Here is a 19,835-nt window from a genome sequence, read left to right as displayed (position 1 = left end):
GAAGTGTTGAAAAATATTTCTAAAGATTTCTGTTGCAAATTAGAGGATTTATTGCCTTCATATTTTAGCTGAAGTTTATTCAACCAAATGTTAATTACAAATAAATGGATATTAAAACATGTGGACTAAATAAAAACTTTTTAATGCTTTCAAACATTTAAAATTTTGAGTTTTCTATGGTGGAAATAGAAAACAGATTAAATGAGTAAAAAAATATTTATTAAATACATATTGTTACTAATATTCCACTAAAAATATTATTTGAATGATGAGTGGTAATGAAAGTTTTTTTAAGTTGAATACTATGTATACAAGATTTTGGCTATTTTGGCTAAAGGTATGATTCAAAGCTTATAATTCACACAGTTAAAGTTGGAAGAGAGAAAGTTATGGTCTGGGAATGTGATAGATTATGCTTCACACTTTCATTTGCATTAATTGAAAGTAGAATGGATATTAAAATCTATTTAAATCTTCTGAAAAACAAGATACTACCAAATGATGAAGAAGAATTATCTGTAAGAACATTTCAGCAGAATAATGATACTAAACGCAGGTTCAACTTTGCCCAATTTTTAAACAACAAAGGCATGAAATTATTAAGTGATTGTGTATTTAAAAACACTGAAGAAGTGTTGAAAAATATTTCTAAAGATTTCTGTTCCAAATTAGAGGATTTATTGCCTTCATATTTTAGCTAAAGTTTATTCTACTAAATGTTAATTACAAATAAATGGATATTAAAAGATGTGGAATAAATAAAAACTTTTCAAACATTTAAAATTTTGAGTTTTCTATGGTGGAAATAGAAAACAGATTAAATGAGTAAAAAAATATTTATTAAATACATATTGTTACTAATATTCCATTAAAAATATTATTTGAATGATGAGTGGTAATGAAAGTTTTTTTATGTTGAATACTATGTATACAAGATTTTGGCCATTTTGGCTAAAGGTATGATTCAAAGCTTTTTAATTCACACAGTTAGAGGTGGAAGAGAGAAAGTTATGGTCTGGGAATGTGATAGATTATGCTTCATACTTCTATTTGCATTAATTGAAAGTAGAATGGATATTAAAAGGTATTTAAATCTTCTGAAAAACAAGATACTTCCAAGTAATGAAGAAGAATTACCTGTAAGAAGACTTCAGTAGAATAATGATACTAAACGCAGGTTCAACTTTGCCCAATTTTTAAATAACAAAGGCATGAAATTATTAAGTGATGACATATTTAAAAACATTGAAGAAGACTTGAAAAATATTTCTAAAGACTTCTCCCTCAAATTAGAGAATTTATTGCTAGTCAAAATCTTGTTTTTGAAGTTTTTTTTTATGGTATCAATAGATTCAGTGAGTAAAAAATGTTTATTAAATACTTATTGTTACTAATATTCCATCATAAATATTATTTTAAAGATGTGTTATATTAATGGTAATGAAAGTTTAGCCAAAGGTATGATTCAAAGCTTTTAATTCACACAGTTAAACGTGGAAGAGAGAAAGCTCAGGTCTGACATGTTACAGATTATTCTGCACTGTCCCATTTGCATTAATTGAAAGTAGAATAGATAGTATGTAAAAAATACGTAAATCTTCTGTAACAATTTATCTCCATATAAGGAAGAATTGCATGTAATAAGGAGATTTCAGCAGAATAATGATCCCAAACACAGGTTCAAGTTTGTTTAATCTTGTGTGCCAGCTTAGTGGATTAGCCAAATGTTATCCCACCAAATGTTAATTATAAATAATATAATAAAATATATGGAATCGAGATTTACTATTTTAATAATCCCAAGCTTTTATTACTTCGTCCTTTGTGGGTGTCATTATAATGCCATTAAATTAAGTGTGAAAAAAATACTCAGTATATAATAATATCACAATTTTAGAGACTTCTTTTAAAGTGGTTTACTTAACACAACAGAATTCATCCGTACCCTAGATTATAAAATATATTATTTTGTTAAAAAATAAAATAATCCTATTTCTCTTCTCCATCACTCCAATTTATTTCTACTCCCGGGACAAAGATATATGAGACGTATCTGAATAGCATAAAGCTGCAGAAACGAAGTGAAATTAGTTTAGCACTAGTTTCGAATTATAACCAGATAAACCGATACATATAAATAAGACAATACCCGTCTGAATGCTGAAGTGGTTTCTATAGAAATATTATAATATTCTTAGTTTATGCAGCTAACGCTTTATATCGGGATAATAAAAGTGGTTTTATGATTTTTGAAATATGGAAGTACAATAAAGATAATTCCGCATTGCACAGAAACAACGTTTTTCTTCTTAGAGAACTTGTTTTAAATGATAAATCCATTTTTAAATCCTCAAGTGAAAAGATGAAACGTTTCAGTGGCTTTAAATAACTTTGATGGTCATTAATACCGTGGTTAATTATTATTTTCGTAATGGAATTAATTAATCTGTAGGAGACCTTGAACATTTTTTAATTAAACTTGTATCTTCTTTACGATTCAGCTGGTAATGAAAATATGCATTTTAATTACGTCGTGACATTCGCGTTAGTTTAGGTAATCAAATATTCACTCACCTGTACTTCTAAAGCATGATAGGCCACGATGAGGCCTAAAAGAATCACAGTCGAAACAGATATCAGGGTTTTGAGCGCAATTGAGTAAAATTCGTCCTGCAACAGAAAGAAAAGGGGGAAACGATAACTAGGATGGAACGGTGGCACGAAAAAACGGCCGTCATACTTTACGATAAACGCCAGCACTTGAGAGTTCATTTTCAATGACCATAACAATAATCCCAAACATACCCATAACTAAAGCGTAATCACTAATTCTTTTCCGTTTTTCGAATAGGGCTTTGCGCCTACCCAGGCGGTAGCCCACATTCGGTTTGTGCTTTAAGCTACCAGAAGAAGGCCCCTTGTATACACCCGTACCAATGGCACGCTCCGCGTCCATAAACCTCGGATACTCGACATGTCCCACTAGAGCAACCCCGGGTTCTTCCTGTTGCATTCTACCCCCTCCACCGCTGTCCCGGCTCGAATTCTTCACCGCCCCGGGAATAGATAGGGTTGACACTGGTTTTCGTAACTGCAAAACACCACATTTTAATACACCACACCCAAGATTCCGGCCCACCCAAGCAGTCGTTCCGTCAATCGATTCAATGGGAAAACTTCTTTGCCTCCAACCGTGTTTTGTTCAAGCAAAAATGCACACGAGTGCCACGTTTGATCTTTTGTTTTTCCGCCTTTTTAACGCCCAAGCATTCAGCACGCTGGGGACGTTGTTTTTTTGCTCAGCTGCGAACGGGCAAAGGAGTTTCCTTGAAGTTTGACAAAACTACTGCTTGGTTGTGAACGAAAACAAAAAGTCGGGTTCATTTTAAAACAAAACTTGTGATTTCATCATCTAAAAGCTATCAATTCAACGTTTGGTCACTAAACGGGGGGTTTTCTAAACTTTTCGCGTTGCCACCTCATTGTTTCCCGTTCCTGTTGCTCAAAGGTGCGTTTCCCTTGGTAAATTGATCCTTATTTAGTTATTTTATGCCGTCACAAATATAAAACATTGAGTTGGCAAGTCTCTGTGTTAAAACAGCTGATAGAAATCCCCCCACTGTTTATTATTACAGGGGATTGTGTGCACTCCAAATCCTTCACCATTTCAAGGACCTTCCAGTCTATTTGTAAGTATTCCTCGTAAATTGTGCCTCAAATAGATAAAAAAATCAGTAAACACCCTGTTGGAATATTTTATGAGCCATTTTCGAGTGGTTAGGTGCCTATATTTGGATGTTGCATTGATCAAAGGAATAAGATATTTAAAACGACCCATTACATAGTTTGAGAAACATCAATAAAACTATTTTTAGGACTACTTACTTAAATTGTTTGTCCCGGAGCATTCGGTTACTAACAATTTTTGTGAAATGGACGCGAACATATTGGTGACTGAACGAAATTATTTTATTACTCTGGCCCCGGTTCAAGTCGGCCATAATTAAATTATCAATAATTTTCTCATAGAATATTAAACTAATTATCTTTTAATTGTTATTTGCGCACTGACGTGCTCCGACTAAGCGGTTGGAATACTAAAGAATTATACAAATTCGATCGATTTGTTAATAACGGATGTTTTGTCGTTTCTAAAGATAATGGAGAAACAATTTATGCTAATTAATGTGTTTTTATCTATACAAATCGTATTTACTTTGCTTATAATTTATTAGTAATTGCTATTTTTTTTTGGAAAATCATTTTACTATTAAAAATTGGCATTTAAAAATTCTTTTTTATTGTGTAAATCGGGAGAGAAAAAGCTAGTTGTAAAAATGTTTTTTTTTTTACAAAATTATTCTTTAATTTATATAACTTGTTCAAAGTTAAAATTATTAAATTAACAGCAGAAATTCTACATTAAATTTTGTTTAAATTGATTTCAGAAAAACTTTTTTCGATTCATATTGAAAATTGTTTTCGAAATAGTAAAATTAAATATATATTTGTTCTTATATTAAAATGCAAATATTACTTTAATACTGCAAGGACCAAAATTGTAAGGACTAAATTAATTTTGGTTGGTAAAAAAAGGCATATCGAAATTTCTTGAAAATACAAAATTTTGAAAAATATGACAGGAGGTTTTATTTATTTGAAATTCGTATAAATGTTAATAAATTAAATTTTAGTACATTGCCACTTGTCACAGTTAAAAGTAATTTTTATTGTTAATAATAATGTTAAGAACAAAATAAAATTGACTTTGATAAAAAAATACGAAAATTTCAAAATAATTATTTTGTATTTTTAATATTTTAATCAGTATAAATACATTTGTAAATGAAAATGGCACCTTAATACTGCAAAGATTAGATTAATTTTGGTTAGTAATAAAAAGAAATAGAAATTTGTTGAGAATGCTATAAAAATATAAAAATTTGAAAAAAAATTATACGAGGTTATATTTTTTTAAAATTAGTACAAATGTTAATAAACCAATTTTTAATATCCTGTCATTTGTCATGGGTAAAAATAAATTTTTATTGTTATTAATAATGTTAAGAACAAAATAAAATTGACTTTGATAAAAAATACGAGAATTTCAAAATAATTATTTTGTGTTTTATTTTTTAAAGATATTTGAATCATTATAAATATATTTTTTTCATATATTTGTCTCTTAAATTAAAATAAAAATGGCACTTTAATACTGCAAGTATTAGATTAATTTTGGTTAGTAATAAAAATCTAAATAGAAATTTGTTAAGAATACTTTAAAAATATAAACATTTGAAGAATTTTATACGAGTTTTATTTGTTTAGAGTTAGTACAAATGTTAATAAATAAAATTTTAATATACCTCCACTTATTATGGGTAAAAATAAATTTTTATTGTTATTAATAATGTTAAGAACAAAATAAAATCGATTTTGACAAAAAATACGAGAATTTAAAAATAATTATTTTATGTTTTACTTATTTTTAATATTTCAATCATTATAAATATATTTGTAACTTAAAATGAAAATGACACTTTAATACTGTAAATATTAGACTAATTTTGGTTAGTAATAAAAAGGTAAATAGAAATTTATTGAGAATGCTATAAAAATATAAAAATTTGAAACAATTTTATACGAGGTTTTATTTTTTTGAAATTAATACGAATGTTAATAAACCAATTTTTAATATCCTGTTATTTGTCATGATATTTTAATCATAAATATATTTTTGTATATATTTGTCTCTTTAATTAAAATGAAAAGGGCACTTTAATATTGCAAGTATTAAATTAATTTTGAGTAGTAATAAAAATCTAAATAGAAATTTGTTAAGAATATTTTGAAAATATAAAAATTTGAAAAATTTTATACGGGTTTTATTTGTTTGGAGTTAGTACAAATGTTAATAAACAAGATTTTAATACCCCTCCATTTATTATGGGTAAAAATATTTTTTTATTATTATTAATAATTTTAGGAACAAAATAAAATCAACTTTAATAAAAAAATAGGAGAATTTGAAAATAATTAATTTATGTTTTATTTTTCAAAGATATTTTAATCATTATAAACATATTCTTTGATTATATTTGTCTCTTAAATTAAAATGAAAATGTGTCAAATTTGTTGAGAATAATCTAAAATTCTAAAAATTTGAAAAATTGTATACGAGGCTTTATTTGTTTGAAATTAGTACAAATATTAATAAACCCAATTTTAACATCCTTGTTATTAATAATATTAAGAACAAAATAAAATCGACTTTGATAAAAAAAGTAGATTTTCAAAATAATTATTTTATGTCTTATATTTTTAAGATATTATAATTATTATAAATATATTTTTTGTGACTCTTAAATTAAAATGAAAATGGCACTTCAATACTACAAGGTTTAGAATTAGATTAGAAATTTGTTAAGGAATCTCCAAAAATATAAAATATGAAAAATTTTATATGAGGTTTTATTTGTTTGAAATTAGTACAAATGTTAAATAACATTTTAATAATCTGCCACTTATTATGGATCAAAATAAATTTTTATTCTTATTAATAATGTTAAAAACAAAATAAAATCGAATCAAATATTAAACTAGATTAATTTTGGTTAGTAATAAAAAGCTATATACAAATTTGTTGAGTATGCTTTACAAATATAAATATTTGAAAAAGCTTATACGAGGTTTTATTTGTTTAAAATTAGTATAAATATTAATAAAATAAATTTTAATTAATAATATTACTTTGATAAAAACTACGAGTTTGAAAATAGTTAATTTATGTTTGATTAAAAATAATTTTTTTAAATATATGTCTGAATTAAAATTAAAATAATACTACAATGATTAAATTAATTTAGATTAATAACAAAATGCAAAATAAAACTTTCTTGAGAATGCTCTAAAAATAGAAAATTATTAAAAATATTTTAATCCAAAAATTGTTAATATACTAAATCTCTTATTTGTAATGAAATAATCCATTTAAGAACTGAAATAATTTTTTTTGTCACAATAAATTTTATTATTTTTTTTTTTTTTAAATTAGCTCTAAAATCTAGAAATTATACTTTTATTTGTATAGACAATTGTAAAAGTACAAAATTAGTTAGATTTAAAAACGATATTCTATAAAAAATGTTAGAATAGTAATTTTAAGAAATACTTACAATAAATTCTTCATACAAACGAAATGGATTTATAAAAAACGATTGAAAAATTAGAGACGTATTATCCTTTTTCTTCTCATTATATGTTGTATTATTACCCTTAAATAAATAAAAACTAATAAATATGTGTACAGTAAAACTTTTACTTTTATTTAACTTGAAAATCCTACTTTGTTAATATAATTTTTTAACTTAAATAATTTTTTTCTCATGTTTTTTAAATGAAATTATATTGAGCCCTCTCCCACGTGTGTCACCTCTTAATCGTCCGATAATTTAGCACAACCCCAGGAATACATCGACGTTAATAAATCGTTACGATAAGAAGGCACCCTTTAACGCTATATACCTTGAAATGACTGGATTTGGAACACACTGTAACGTTATAAATAATACGTTTGCGTAAAAGCTTTACCGGGTGGGCCAGTGAAAGTTAAATCCTTCCCGAATAACGTTCAGTCAACGTTTCAAATCCCACGGCTTTACCATTTGATGTATGATACGGAACGATTTGCATTTTATACACAAACACACACATACAAAATGCAATTAAATAAATATATTATATGGTGTTGTGTTGTTTGTTTATCTCTCATTGTACCACCCCGTCTATATTTATCTATATTGGATATTTGAAGCGTATATGTGTAGTATTTGTTGCGGGGGAAGCTATCTTAAAAAAAAGTATATTTAAAAAAGGGGTCGTATTATGTACAAAGTTGTTGCGTGCTTCTTTACCGTCCGCACTCAGCAAAAATTGTCTCGAGGCAAATCCAATCATAGTTTTCGTTTGTTTGTTTAAATTAATACTGGTTGTATGTTGTGTGGTTTTTGTGTTGAGTTTTTGGACTTACCTTCTCGTTAATTTATTGTGCGAGGGTGTTTCTCTTTGTGCTCAAACCGACAAGGTGCCGTTTTACAACGTTACTCAGGAAAAAACTCTAAACGTTCATGTACATTTCGTGCATCTTGTCTTGTTTGGGTTAATTGTTGGTGGTGTTGGGAGAAAGGCACCCTCGCTCCGCGTTCCCAAACATTTAATATTTGTAACTACACACATAAAATGCATGTTGTGTTAGAAATATTCCGTGCACAGGGGGCAAAATAATGGACGAAGTTTTCGAGTTCAAGAAATAAACACAGGTTTTAGTACTTTCGGGAGTTTAATTCGATAGTTTGCACGTGTCACGTTCAAAACTGGTGCAACACAATAGATAGATCAGTTTGTACAGTCGAGTAAAGAAGCACGCATATAAAAGAAGGCTACTTTTAAGGGGGGAAAAAATGGTGAGTTCGGTGTCCTGGTGAGGGGCGATGTCGTCGTTTCGTTTCGGGGTTAATTAAAAATTTGGCGGAGGTTTATCGGTGCGAACTATTCGATATAGTATCAGGCGTTTCCACTTTAAAAAGTTTCCGGAAGTTTTGAGTTAATTTACTCGTAAGTTTTATCAAAAGGGTGAGTTTTATTTCTACCCATTGTTGCCGTCGCTTTAGTTTAATTCTTTCATCCATTTAATCGATTGTTTTTTCAACATCTGCAATTGACGTATTTAAAATGACTAATTTACAAATTGTTTGATGGAACACCACTCATTTCGAGATTTATTATTAATTTATAAAGGCCGGCATCGATTTGCTGTCGATTTTATTTTTGAACCCATTGTTGTGACGTATAAATATTCGATGATAATAAGGCACCAATTACCGAATGATCTACATAACACACAAAGGACTAAAATATTGTCAGTCTCGTACGATTAAATTTTTGTAATCTTTTTCGTTTATGCACTAAATCATAATAAAATTGTATTTATGTGGTTTATCGATCCAAGTTTTATGATCGGTTGCAGTATTTTGCAGTAAATTTCATGCTGTTTTTGAAACTAGTTTTGGTTTTTCAATCGTAAATTATGGAACTGGAGTGGGCGAAATCAGGTGAATTTTATTGCATCTCGTCGACGGAAGAAATCGGTGATAAAACGTAAATACTTTTTAATTAAATTTTTACAGTTTTACGGCTATCAATTATTGTGATGTAAAATGGTGTTTTAAAGATAAGCAAATCAACATTTTGGTTTCATAATTTTACATTATTATTTTTTAGTCAAGTATAATTATGGATAAACTGGAGATAAATTTTAAAATAATTTAAACATTAATAAGAATTATTTAATTGTCGATAAAAATCTCAAAATTGTAAAAATTAATCTTTATTTTATTGAAAGATTTTTTGACTTCTCAAAATTATTTTATATAAATTATTATTGGTCCCAAGAGAGTCACATTATTTTTTGGAAAAAATATCTAAGGACTAAAAAAAGTACGACAAATTTTTAATTTTTTATACATTTTTTATAAAAAATAAATGTACAAATGTCGAAACATGGAAATACATAATCTAATTTTTTATGTCCTTTTTAACAAATCTTATGATTAAAAAATAGATAATTTGTATTAAAAAATGTTAGTACCATTTTTAAGTTTATCATTCCAGCTATTTAAAACTTAAACTAAAACATATGTTAGTTTATTTGAAACAAAAATAAAAGTATCTAATTTCTATTTAAAAATAGAAATAATAATAGTTTTACAATTATCTTTTTATAGAAAAAAATGGATAACTGTTGAAAATATGAATAGAAATTAATTGGAAAATAAAAATATTTTTTCAATAAGTTGTTCTGATTTACATAATACACAATCTCACTTTTTTATGTCTTTAAAATTAACACATTTTATGTTTAAAAAATAAATGTACTATTTTTAAGTTTATCATTTCAGGTAATTAAAGCTTAAACTGAAGTATTTTAATCAAAATTTAAACTGAAACATGTGTGTATTAATTAGTTTCCTTGAAACAAAAATAAAAAATCTAATTTTTATTTAAAAATATCGCTGACAGTTCTACAATTATTGTTTTAATATTTTTTTTTAGAAAACATATGGACAATTGTCAAAAACATGAATAGAAATTAATTTGAAAATAAAAATCATTTTTTCAGTAAGTTGTCCAGTTTTCAACAAGACACAATGTAACTTCTGTACGCCTTCAAAATTAACAAATTTTATGGTTAAAAAATAAATATTTTGTATTAAAAAGTGTTAGTACCATTTTTAAATTAATCATTACAGGTAATTAAAGCTTAAACTGAAATCTGTTTCCTTCAAATAAAAATAAAAAATCTTATTTCTGTTTAAAAATATGTTTGTAAAATATATGACTGTTTTACGATTACTTTTTTATATATATTTGAAAGAACAATTGTCGAACACATGAAAAGAAATTGCTTTGAAAATAAAAATATTTTTTCAGAAATTTGTCAGTTTTCTATGAGACTCAATATAACTTTTTTATGTCCTTTTTTGTGTTCAAAATTAACAAATTTTATGATTAAAAATAAATATTTTGTTTCAAAAAAATACTAATTCATTATTATCTATCAACTATCATTCCTGTTAATTAAAATTTAAATTGAAACACGTGTATTAGTTTCCTTGAAATGAAAATAAAAAATCTGATTTCTGTTTAAAAATATCACTGATAGTTTTAAGATTACTTTTTATATATTTTTTATAGAAACAGAAAGAACAATTGTTGAACACATGGAAAAAAAATAATTTGAAAATAAAATCATTTTTTCAGTAAGTTGTTCTATTTTCTATAAGATACAATCTAATTTTTTTATATCCTTTTAATGTGTTAAAAATTAACAAATTTTATGGTTAAAAAATAATTTGTATTAAAAAATGTTAGTTTATCATTCCGCTTAATTAAAATTTAAGCTATAACATGTCGAAACAAAAAATAAAAAAATCTAATTTTTATTTAAAAATATTATTGATAATTTTAATTTTTTTTTTATATATTTTTTATAGAAATGAAAGAACAATTGTCGAACACATGAAAAGAAATTGCTTTGAAAATAAAATCATTTTTTCAATAAGTTGTCCTCTTTTCTATAAGACACAATCTAACTTTTTATGTCCTTTTAATGTCTTAAAAATTAACTAATTATATGATTAAAAAATAAATAATTTGTTTTAAAAAAATATTTTGTTTAAAGAAAAAAACTAATTTTAAATTTATCATTTCTGGTAATTAAAGCTTAAACTGAAATATGTGTATTAGTTTCCTAGAAACGAAAAAAAATCTGATTTCTGTTTAAAAATATCACTGACAGTTTTACGATTAGTTCTTTTATATATTTTTTATAAAATATTAATGGACACTTGTCGAACACATGGAAAGAAATTAATTTGAAAATAAAATCATTTTTTCAGTAAGTTGTCCTGTTTTCTATGTAAGACATAATCTAACTTTTTTGTGTTCTTGTAATGTCGTGAAAATTAACAAAATTTGTGGTTAAGAATATTTTGTATTAAGAAAATGTACTATCATTTCATTTAATTAATATTTAAACTGAAACATGTGTATTAGTTTCCTTGAAACAAAAATAAAAATATTCTAATTTATGTTTGTCTATCACTGACAATTTTACGATTACTTTTTTATATATTTTTAATAGAAAATGAAGGAAATTAATTTGAAAATAAAATCATTTTTTCAGTAAGTTGTCCTGTTTTCTATGTAAGACATAATCTAACTTTTTTGTGTCCCTGTAATGTCGTGAAAATTAACAAAATTTGTGGTTAAAAATATTTTGTATTAAGAAAATGTACTATCATTTCATTTAATTAATATTTAAACTGAAACATGTGTATTAGTTTCCTTGAAACAAAAATAAAAATATTCTAATTTATGTTTGTCTATCACTGACAATTTTACGATTACTTTTTTATATATTTTTAATAGAAAATGAAAGAAATTAATTTGAAAATAAAATCATTTTTTCAGTAAGTTGTCTTGTTTTCTATAAGACACAGTCTAACTTTTTATGTCCTTTTAATGTTTTAAAAATTAAATTTTATGGTTAAGAAAATGTACTATTTTTAAGTTTATCATTCCAGTTAATTAAAATTTAAACTGAAACATATGTATTAGTTTCCTTGAAACAAAAATAAAAATATTCTAATTTATGTTTGTCTATCACTGACAATTTTACGATTACTTTTTTATATATTTTTAATAGAAAATGAAAGAAATTAATTTGAAAATAAAATCATTTTTTCAGTAAGTTGTCCTGTTTTCTATGTAAGACATAATCTAACTTTTTTGTATCCTTGTAATGTCGTGAAAATTAACAAAATTTGTGGTTAAAAATATTTTGTATTAAGAAAATATACTATCATTTCATTTAATTAATATTTAAACTGAAACATGTGTATTAGTTTCCTTGAAACAAAAATAAAAATATTCTAATTTATGTTTGTCTATCACTGACAATTTTACGATTACTTTTTTATATATTTTTAATAGAAAATGAAAGAAATTAATTTGAAAATAAAATCATTTTTTCAGTAAGTTGTCTTGTTTTCTATAAGACACAGTCTAACTTTTTATGTCCTTTTAATGTTTTAAAAATTAAATTTTATGGTTAAGAAAATGTACTATTTTTAAGTTTATCATTCCAGTTAATTAAAATTTAAACTGAAACATATGTATTAGTTTCCTTGAAACAAAAATAAAAATATTCTAATTTATGTTTGTCTATCACTGACAATTTTACGATTACTTTTTTATATATTTTTAATAGAAAATGAAAGAAATTAATTTGAAAATAAAATCATTTTTTCAGTAAGTTGTCCTGTTTTCTATGTAAGACATAATCTAACTTTTTTGTGTCCTTGTAATGTCGTGAAAATTAACAAAATTTGTGGTTAAAAATATTTTGTATTAAGAAAATGTACTATCATTTCATTTAATTAATATTTAAACTGAAACATGTGTATTAGTTTCCTTGAAACAAAAATAAAAATATTCTAATTTATGTTTGTCTATCACTGACAATTTTACGATTACTTTTTTATATATTTTTAATAGAAAATGAAAGAAATTAATTTGAAAATAAAATCATTTTTTCAGTAAGTTGTCTTGTTTTCTATAAGACACAGTCAAACTTTTTATGTCCTTTTAATGTTTTAAAAATTAAATTTTATGGTTAAGAAAATGTACTATTTTTAAGTTTATCATTCCAGTTAATTAAAATTTAAACTGAAACATATGTATTAGTTTCCTTGAATCAAAAATAAAAAAAATCTAATTTCTGTTTAAAAATATCACTGACAGTGTTAGGATTACTTTTTGATATATTTAATTTTATAGAAAATGAATGGATAATTGTGGAAAACAAGGATAGAACTTAAATTTTAAATAAAGCCATTTTACAATACTATATTACACATATTTTTTACCATCAGTGAGAGTTTTATGACTAACTTTTGCAGCTTTTTATAAGAAATTTAAGGAAATTATTGAAAACATTAATTTTAAAAAAAGAAATTACTTTTTCATTTTGATGTCTTGTTTACATTATTATAAAATTATACTTTTATAACTTTTTTATATGATAAAAAATTTAACAAAATGTTATTACCTTTTAAACCTTTTCAACTTCTCACTCCAGCTAACAAAACATTTAAATGAAAATATGTGCATTGCTTAACCTGAAATAATAATAAAAGAAATATTCATTTATAATTAAAAATAAAATATATACTATAATTTGCATATTATTTTACAGTCAGTGAGTTGTATGATTTTATTTTTAGATATTTTTAATAAAAACAATTGTGTATAAAATGGAAGGAAATTAATTTTAAAATAACCATACATTAAATTGTATCATATTTCAGTGTTTTTTATGTTTTTTTTTTTTTGTTTAAAATAGTTTAATTAGTAATATTTTCGTTGTCAAAATAAGGATTACAATAAATTAAGTTCGTACAAGTAACACACTGAGACCAACAACATTAAAGAACCGGTATGCGTGCTCAACAATCCGACTGATACGCATACCGAAAGTGTGTTTGCAGTCATTAAGGCAAAACTACAAGACGAGAATAAATCTGGCGTCGACCATTCAAGCCGTCGAATGCTAATAAACAACTGAAACGGACGATAATGGGCCGCCATTTAGCGTCAATCCCGAAAATCTTGCCTTCCTCGTAAAAGAAACAATCCGGAGGAAAAAATGCCCCACCACACACAAAGGCAATTTCCTTCGAACAACACCGGCCCGACAACATGGAAATTTGTTATCTGCTAGACGAGCCGTATTGTTTTTGCACGCGTAACGTGCGTCCATTAGAAATAAATGATATGGCGGCGGATGATAAAAAAAAAAATCGAGCAATTTAAGGAATAAGTTGCGGAAACTGAACGGGACCTAAACCATTAGAGGATTACGATTGAATTGACTTTTTTCACGAGATATAACTTTTATGATTGGACGCGGTGCAATTTTGTTTTATTAGTTTCGACACTCTTCTGTGTTTTTCAATTTTTTTTTTAACCCGTTCGGTGCGTCGATTAAACAAACCCGTTTGTTGCACGATGGCGGAATCGGCAACTTTTCGTCGTGGTGTTGTGGGGGAGGGTGTTATTATGAATTTGTTCGGCGAAAATATTTCCAACATTCCGAGAGAGAACATTTAATTTGATACTGGGAATTTGCGATATAAACTTCTCTCGTCGAAGAATTTCGCCACGTCGAATCAATTTGGTAAGGGAAATTCTGAGAAGTTAAAAAATCGTTAGTCGACCCAGAATACATAATTCGTTCGGATTTTTCGAAGAATGCCTTTTACACATTTATGAAATGGGATTCGATGATATTTCCAAGTGAAAATTTTAGTTAAAAATTAAACGGTTTAGGGGATCAGAATTTAAATACATTGAAAACGTTTCGGTTTGAATAAATTATGGGTTTTTGAATGTAACTCAATCTAACACGTTTCAACTTGACTAAAACTAATTAATTTGTCATTTATTATTAATTTTCTCTTGTCTGACTTTATTTTATTAGAAAAATAATTACAAATTTTATTAAAATTAGTGTAACTAATAAAATTTAGTATTTATTGTCAAGATATATAATTTAATGTGTATAACATTTAAAAAAAAAATATATAAAAAAATACGTTGAGACATTAATCACAAAAATTAGTCTTTATTAAATTATTACATAATTGTATGAATCATTTGAAAAAAAAAATATTTTTGAATAAATTTTTCCTATTCAATCCTCAATAAAAAAATGTAATATATGAACCTGGACAATATAAAATTAAATGTCAAATGTATAAATTACAAAAATCACTGATAATTATGTTTTAATTAGAAATAAATATATTAATAATAACAATAAAATTAATAATTATTAAATAATTTTATTCAATTCATTATTATTAATGAACAAAAAAGTGAAAGCGTTGTATTTATAATTAAATAAAACAATATTTGAAAACATTATCAAAGAAATGATTAAAAAAATTTAAGTTGTAATTATTCTATTTTTAATAAATATTCTAGTCAATTTAATTAATTTATAATTTAAAATTTAATAAAAGTGGACCTAAAAAGTGATCAAGAAGGAATTATAATATTTAAATAATTATAATAACGTATAAAATATAATATGTAAATAAATCAATAACATAAAATCTAAATAAATTTTCTGTTGGGGAAAAATAAAAGATTTTTTTTTTAATATGAATAACAATAAACTGTGTAATATTAGAAAAAGATTAATTTAATATTGACGTAAATTATGGCAAATTATATAAAACTAAAATTTCTAAAAAATTTTACAGAAGTTATTTGTAAAAACTTAATAGTTAATTTGAAAAATTTCAGAAATGATAACAATTATGAAAATTTATTGTAATTTTTATTAATTTGAAGTTGTACTAAAAAAATCAAAAATTAACCATATAAATATAAAAAATTATGTAAATTTATTATAATATTTAGATGAAAATTAAAAAGAAAAATAGTAAACGAATTTTGAAAATTTTATTTAAAAATATTACTAAAATAGTTAAAATGAAAAATAAAATTAGACTTATTTTCAAAAGTTATACTTTAAAATCTAGGAAAAATTAACTTTTAAATTTAAAAAAATCAATTATGGAAATTAATTTACTGATTAAAATTATATAATTAATAATTATAATTTAGATGAAATAATTCAAAATAAAACAGTATTAGTATTTTAAAAATTTTAATTAAAAACATTACTAAAATGGTCCTGTTGATGAAAAATAAAAAAATGATTATTTTAAATTGATACTTTTTTATAAATATAAATTATAATTTATGTAATATTTGAACAAATAGTTAATTAAAATGTAGTAAATTAAGCTATAATAAGTTATACATAACTAAAATTTATAATAAAATATCTATTTTTTTTTTTGTTAATATTCTACTTATTTTTAAAATTTGACAAAAATTAATGTTTAATTGAATTTAAAAATTTTAATTATGGAAATTTATTTTATTTAGATATAATAAATAAAATAAAATTAGTATTTAAAAACATTACTGAGAAATTCTGTTACTGAGAAATAAAAATTAAATATTTTAAATTGTGTTACTTGATAAATTAAATTAAGTTTTAAAAAATTAAAAATAATTTGTTTTTTTTTCTTTGTAAATAAATTAATCATTTCTTTAACTTATAATTTTTAATATTTTATGGAAATTGATTATAATATTCAAATAAATAATAATAATAGTTCAAATAAAAAATAAACTGAAAATTTTATTTAAAAGCATTACTAAAATTATTTTGTTCATAAAGAAAAATTAATTAACTTAAAAAGGGATACATGTATAAAATTTGTGATTATTTTTTCGTTCTAAATATTTCTAGAAATTTAACTAAATAATAAATATAAACTAAAAATCTTATTTAAAAATATTAATAAAATTAATTTTGTTGAATAATTAACTATTTTAAAAAGTGAAATTTAAAATTAAATGAATTTTTTAAAAAATTCAAATATTATATAATTTATAATTATTGTTTTTATAACCATTTTTTCAATAATTTCTAGAAATCTGGTTTAATTTCGGCGTAAGTTGAATTTAAAATGAAACAAGCAATATTAATTATTGCAATTTATTATAATACTTTACTTTAATTTGATACAATAAATAATTAAATAGTAACAGTATTTTAAACATTTAATTTAAAAATACTTCTGTAAAAATCCTGTTTGTTGAAAAATATATATAATATAAAATATCAAAAAGATGAAAAACAATAATTATAATAATTAATAATATTTCAATAAAATAAATTATATAAAACAAAAATTTGTAATTATTTTTTATTTTCACATACTCTAGAATTTTCCAGAAGTTATCGTTTAAGGAATGGAAAATTAAAAAAAATCATTTATTAAAATTTATTATAATATTATAGTTTATAATTTGAGAAAGTCAACAAACAAAAATTAATTATTTTAAAATATGCACTTATTTTATAAATTGGAAAACAATAATTGTGACACAAAATATTAATTGAAATTAACTAAATAATAAACTACATAAAACTAAAATTTGTATTTATTTTTCATGATATCCAAAAATTAAAAGTATTAGTTTGTGTGAAAACAACCAATTTCTATGTACTTTTAGGCAGGTATTCGAATAAATTTTTTAAAATAACAAAAATCAATACGGTTAATTGCCCGTTACATTTAAAAACGGATAAAATTATTGGAAAACATTTTTCGGGTGTTTCCCAATTAAAAAAAGCATTATTTAAATAACTAACCAGTTCGGAACAAAATTTGTATCAGTAACAAGTCGAAAACCGAAAGTGGAAACGCATTTTACGTTCGTCGTGACACCCGTTATTGTTAACGCGTTCGGGTGGGCGTAACTCCGCCGACTTCAAAAACGCGTCCGCCAACTTCATTTAATCATTCGCAGCAACGGAACGACAACATCGCCGGTTATCAAACAACATGTAGGTATAAAAGTACAAAGGGCTACGGTGCGTGGTGCGTCTATTCGGGATCGTTTAAAGGTCTGCTTTCCCATAAAAATGCAAGATTTGCGTGTCTCCAAGAAAGAACCACGAAAAACTCAATAAACAAACGTCTCCGTTACACGGACGGCAAAGTAAATAAACAAATAAAGTTCGCCACTCAAATCTAGATTTTTGTTTTTTCACTTAACCTCAAACTAACCGCAAAACTTTCAAAAAACTTTGAAGTCTCGTTAATCCGAATTAATTGGGAGGACGCCGTTTTGGTGGACGCGGCGTCCGAGTCAACCGTTTCCGGGTGGAACGGGGGTGGGTGTGAAGGGCGCGAAACAATTTTCAAAATAAATAAATCGACAAACAATAAATAAAAGTTGAAAAAAGTTACCTGTTGGTGTAAAGTTTTCCATCGACCGTTGCGACGTTAAGTGCGCGACCGTATTTACGAACTGTGCACATTATCGTTTTACGTGAACGTCGACGTTTTCATCGAACGATTTCGTTTTTTTCTGACATACATATATATATATTTTGTTTGTGATTTGAGGTTAAGTGAGGCAAGCGTTAAAAACGTTCGGGCTGGAAAGTCAAAAGGACTCTAAAAGTGATGAGCCAACCGTTTTCACATAGGATACTGTGTCGCTGGTAACTTCTGTTAATGCGCGCTTCAGTCTAGTGCGACGGGCCTGCGCCATTGTTTGAGACGAGGACAGCATCCCGGATCCCTGTAGCGTAGGACCACACGTTTCATCTTGTACGTTATACGCACGCACACACACACACAGTCACACGGACACGCCAACCATAACGTTTCGTACCTCTCGCCACGGTCTCCCCCGTTCTCCACGTAGATTTGACGGCGACAGCGTCCGCTGGACCGTCTCCACGTACCCCTTTCGGTCTCCACCGAAAGTTATCTGTTTTTTATTTTTTTTCGTTGAAGAGGGAACAATTGCGGGTGCGATTATGATTCGAACGGTCCCGTGGAGTTTTAACGCTCGCCGATAACACGAACTTTGTTCATTGTTCCGCAAATTGTTCCCTTTGTTTTTTTTTTCTCGGGATTTCGTGTTATTGAGATTTGCTGGTTTTGTAAATTGTTGTTGTAATGTCTCGTCAAATGAGTCACGCACCGTGTATCGACTAATTGTTATGGATATTGTGTTTTATTAAAATATAAACTGCAAATTTATCAACAATATGTGCTCATAAAATTGGCAAATGCGTCGATAATTCACTTTTAATTAATATTTAATATGTTTAAATACAATATATCAAACCACTAATTCATAATGATTAGTTACATAAGTATTCATAATTAATAAATTGAGTTAAATGTAAATTGTTATTTATTAAATATGTGTGTATATTATAATAAAATTAAAATTAAACATACAAATTTCTCTTTAACAAACTAATTGCAAAAATATAATCCATGTTTTGTCTGCACTATTAAGTTATAACTTATTTAATATAAAATTTATTAACTTATGAGGATTAGTTAAGTAGCCATAATTAATAAATTATATTATTTCTGAATTTATTCTTGTATTTTGTTTTATGTAAATATGCACTACAAATTTCTCTCACACAAAGTAGTTATAACTATATTGGATGCCCCATTAATCGATGTTCAGTTTGCACTGTGTAGTATTTTGTATATTTGCTCACAATTTATTAACTATCTTAATTAAACCACTAATTTATAAGGGTTAGTTAAATGGTGGATGCGTCATAAATTAATTAAACCACTAATTTATAA

General features: G+C 25.2%; 1 protein-coding gene across 1 annotated transcript in view; it reads right to left on the bottom strand.

The window, feature by feature from the left end:
• The window catches only part of LOC109595062 (small conductance calcium-activated potassium channel protein), a 71,668-nt gene extending 53,321 nt beyond the window's left edge, over nt 1–18,347 (bottom strand). Inside the window, exons 1-3 of the mRNA XM_049961272.1 lie at nt 18,279–18,347; nt 2,741–3,091; nt 2,575–2,670 (exon numbers count right to left, since the gene is read on the bottom strand). Coding sequence (XP_049817229.1) covers nt 2,575–2,670; nt 2,741–3,013 — 369 coding nt within the window. The 5' untranslated portion in view covers nt 3,014–3,091; nt 18,279–18,347. The remainder of the gene's footprint in view (nt 1–2,574; nt 2,671–2,740; nt 3,092–18,278) is intronic.
• Between the last annotated feature and the right edge of the window lie 1,488 nt (nt 18,348–19,835).

This window comes from Aethina tumida, chromosome 1 (genome assembly GCF_024364675.1).
Source record: "Aethina tumida isolate Nest 87 chromosome 1, icAetTumi1.1, whole genome shotgun sequence".
NCBI classification, from domain to species: domain Eukaryota; kingdom Metazoa; phylum Arthropoda; class Insecta; order Coleoptera; family Nitidulidae; genus Aethina; species Aethina tumida.
Note: the sequence above shows the minus strand (reverse complement) of the source record. Positions and strands in the feature narration are given on the sequence as shown.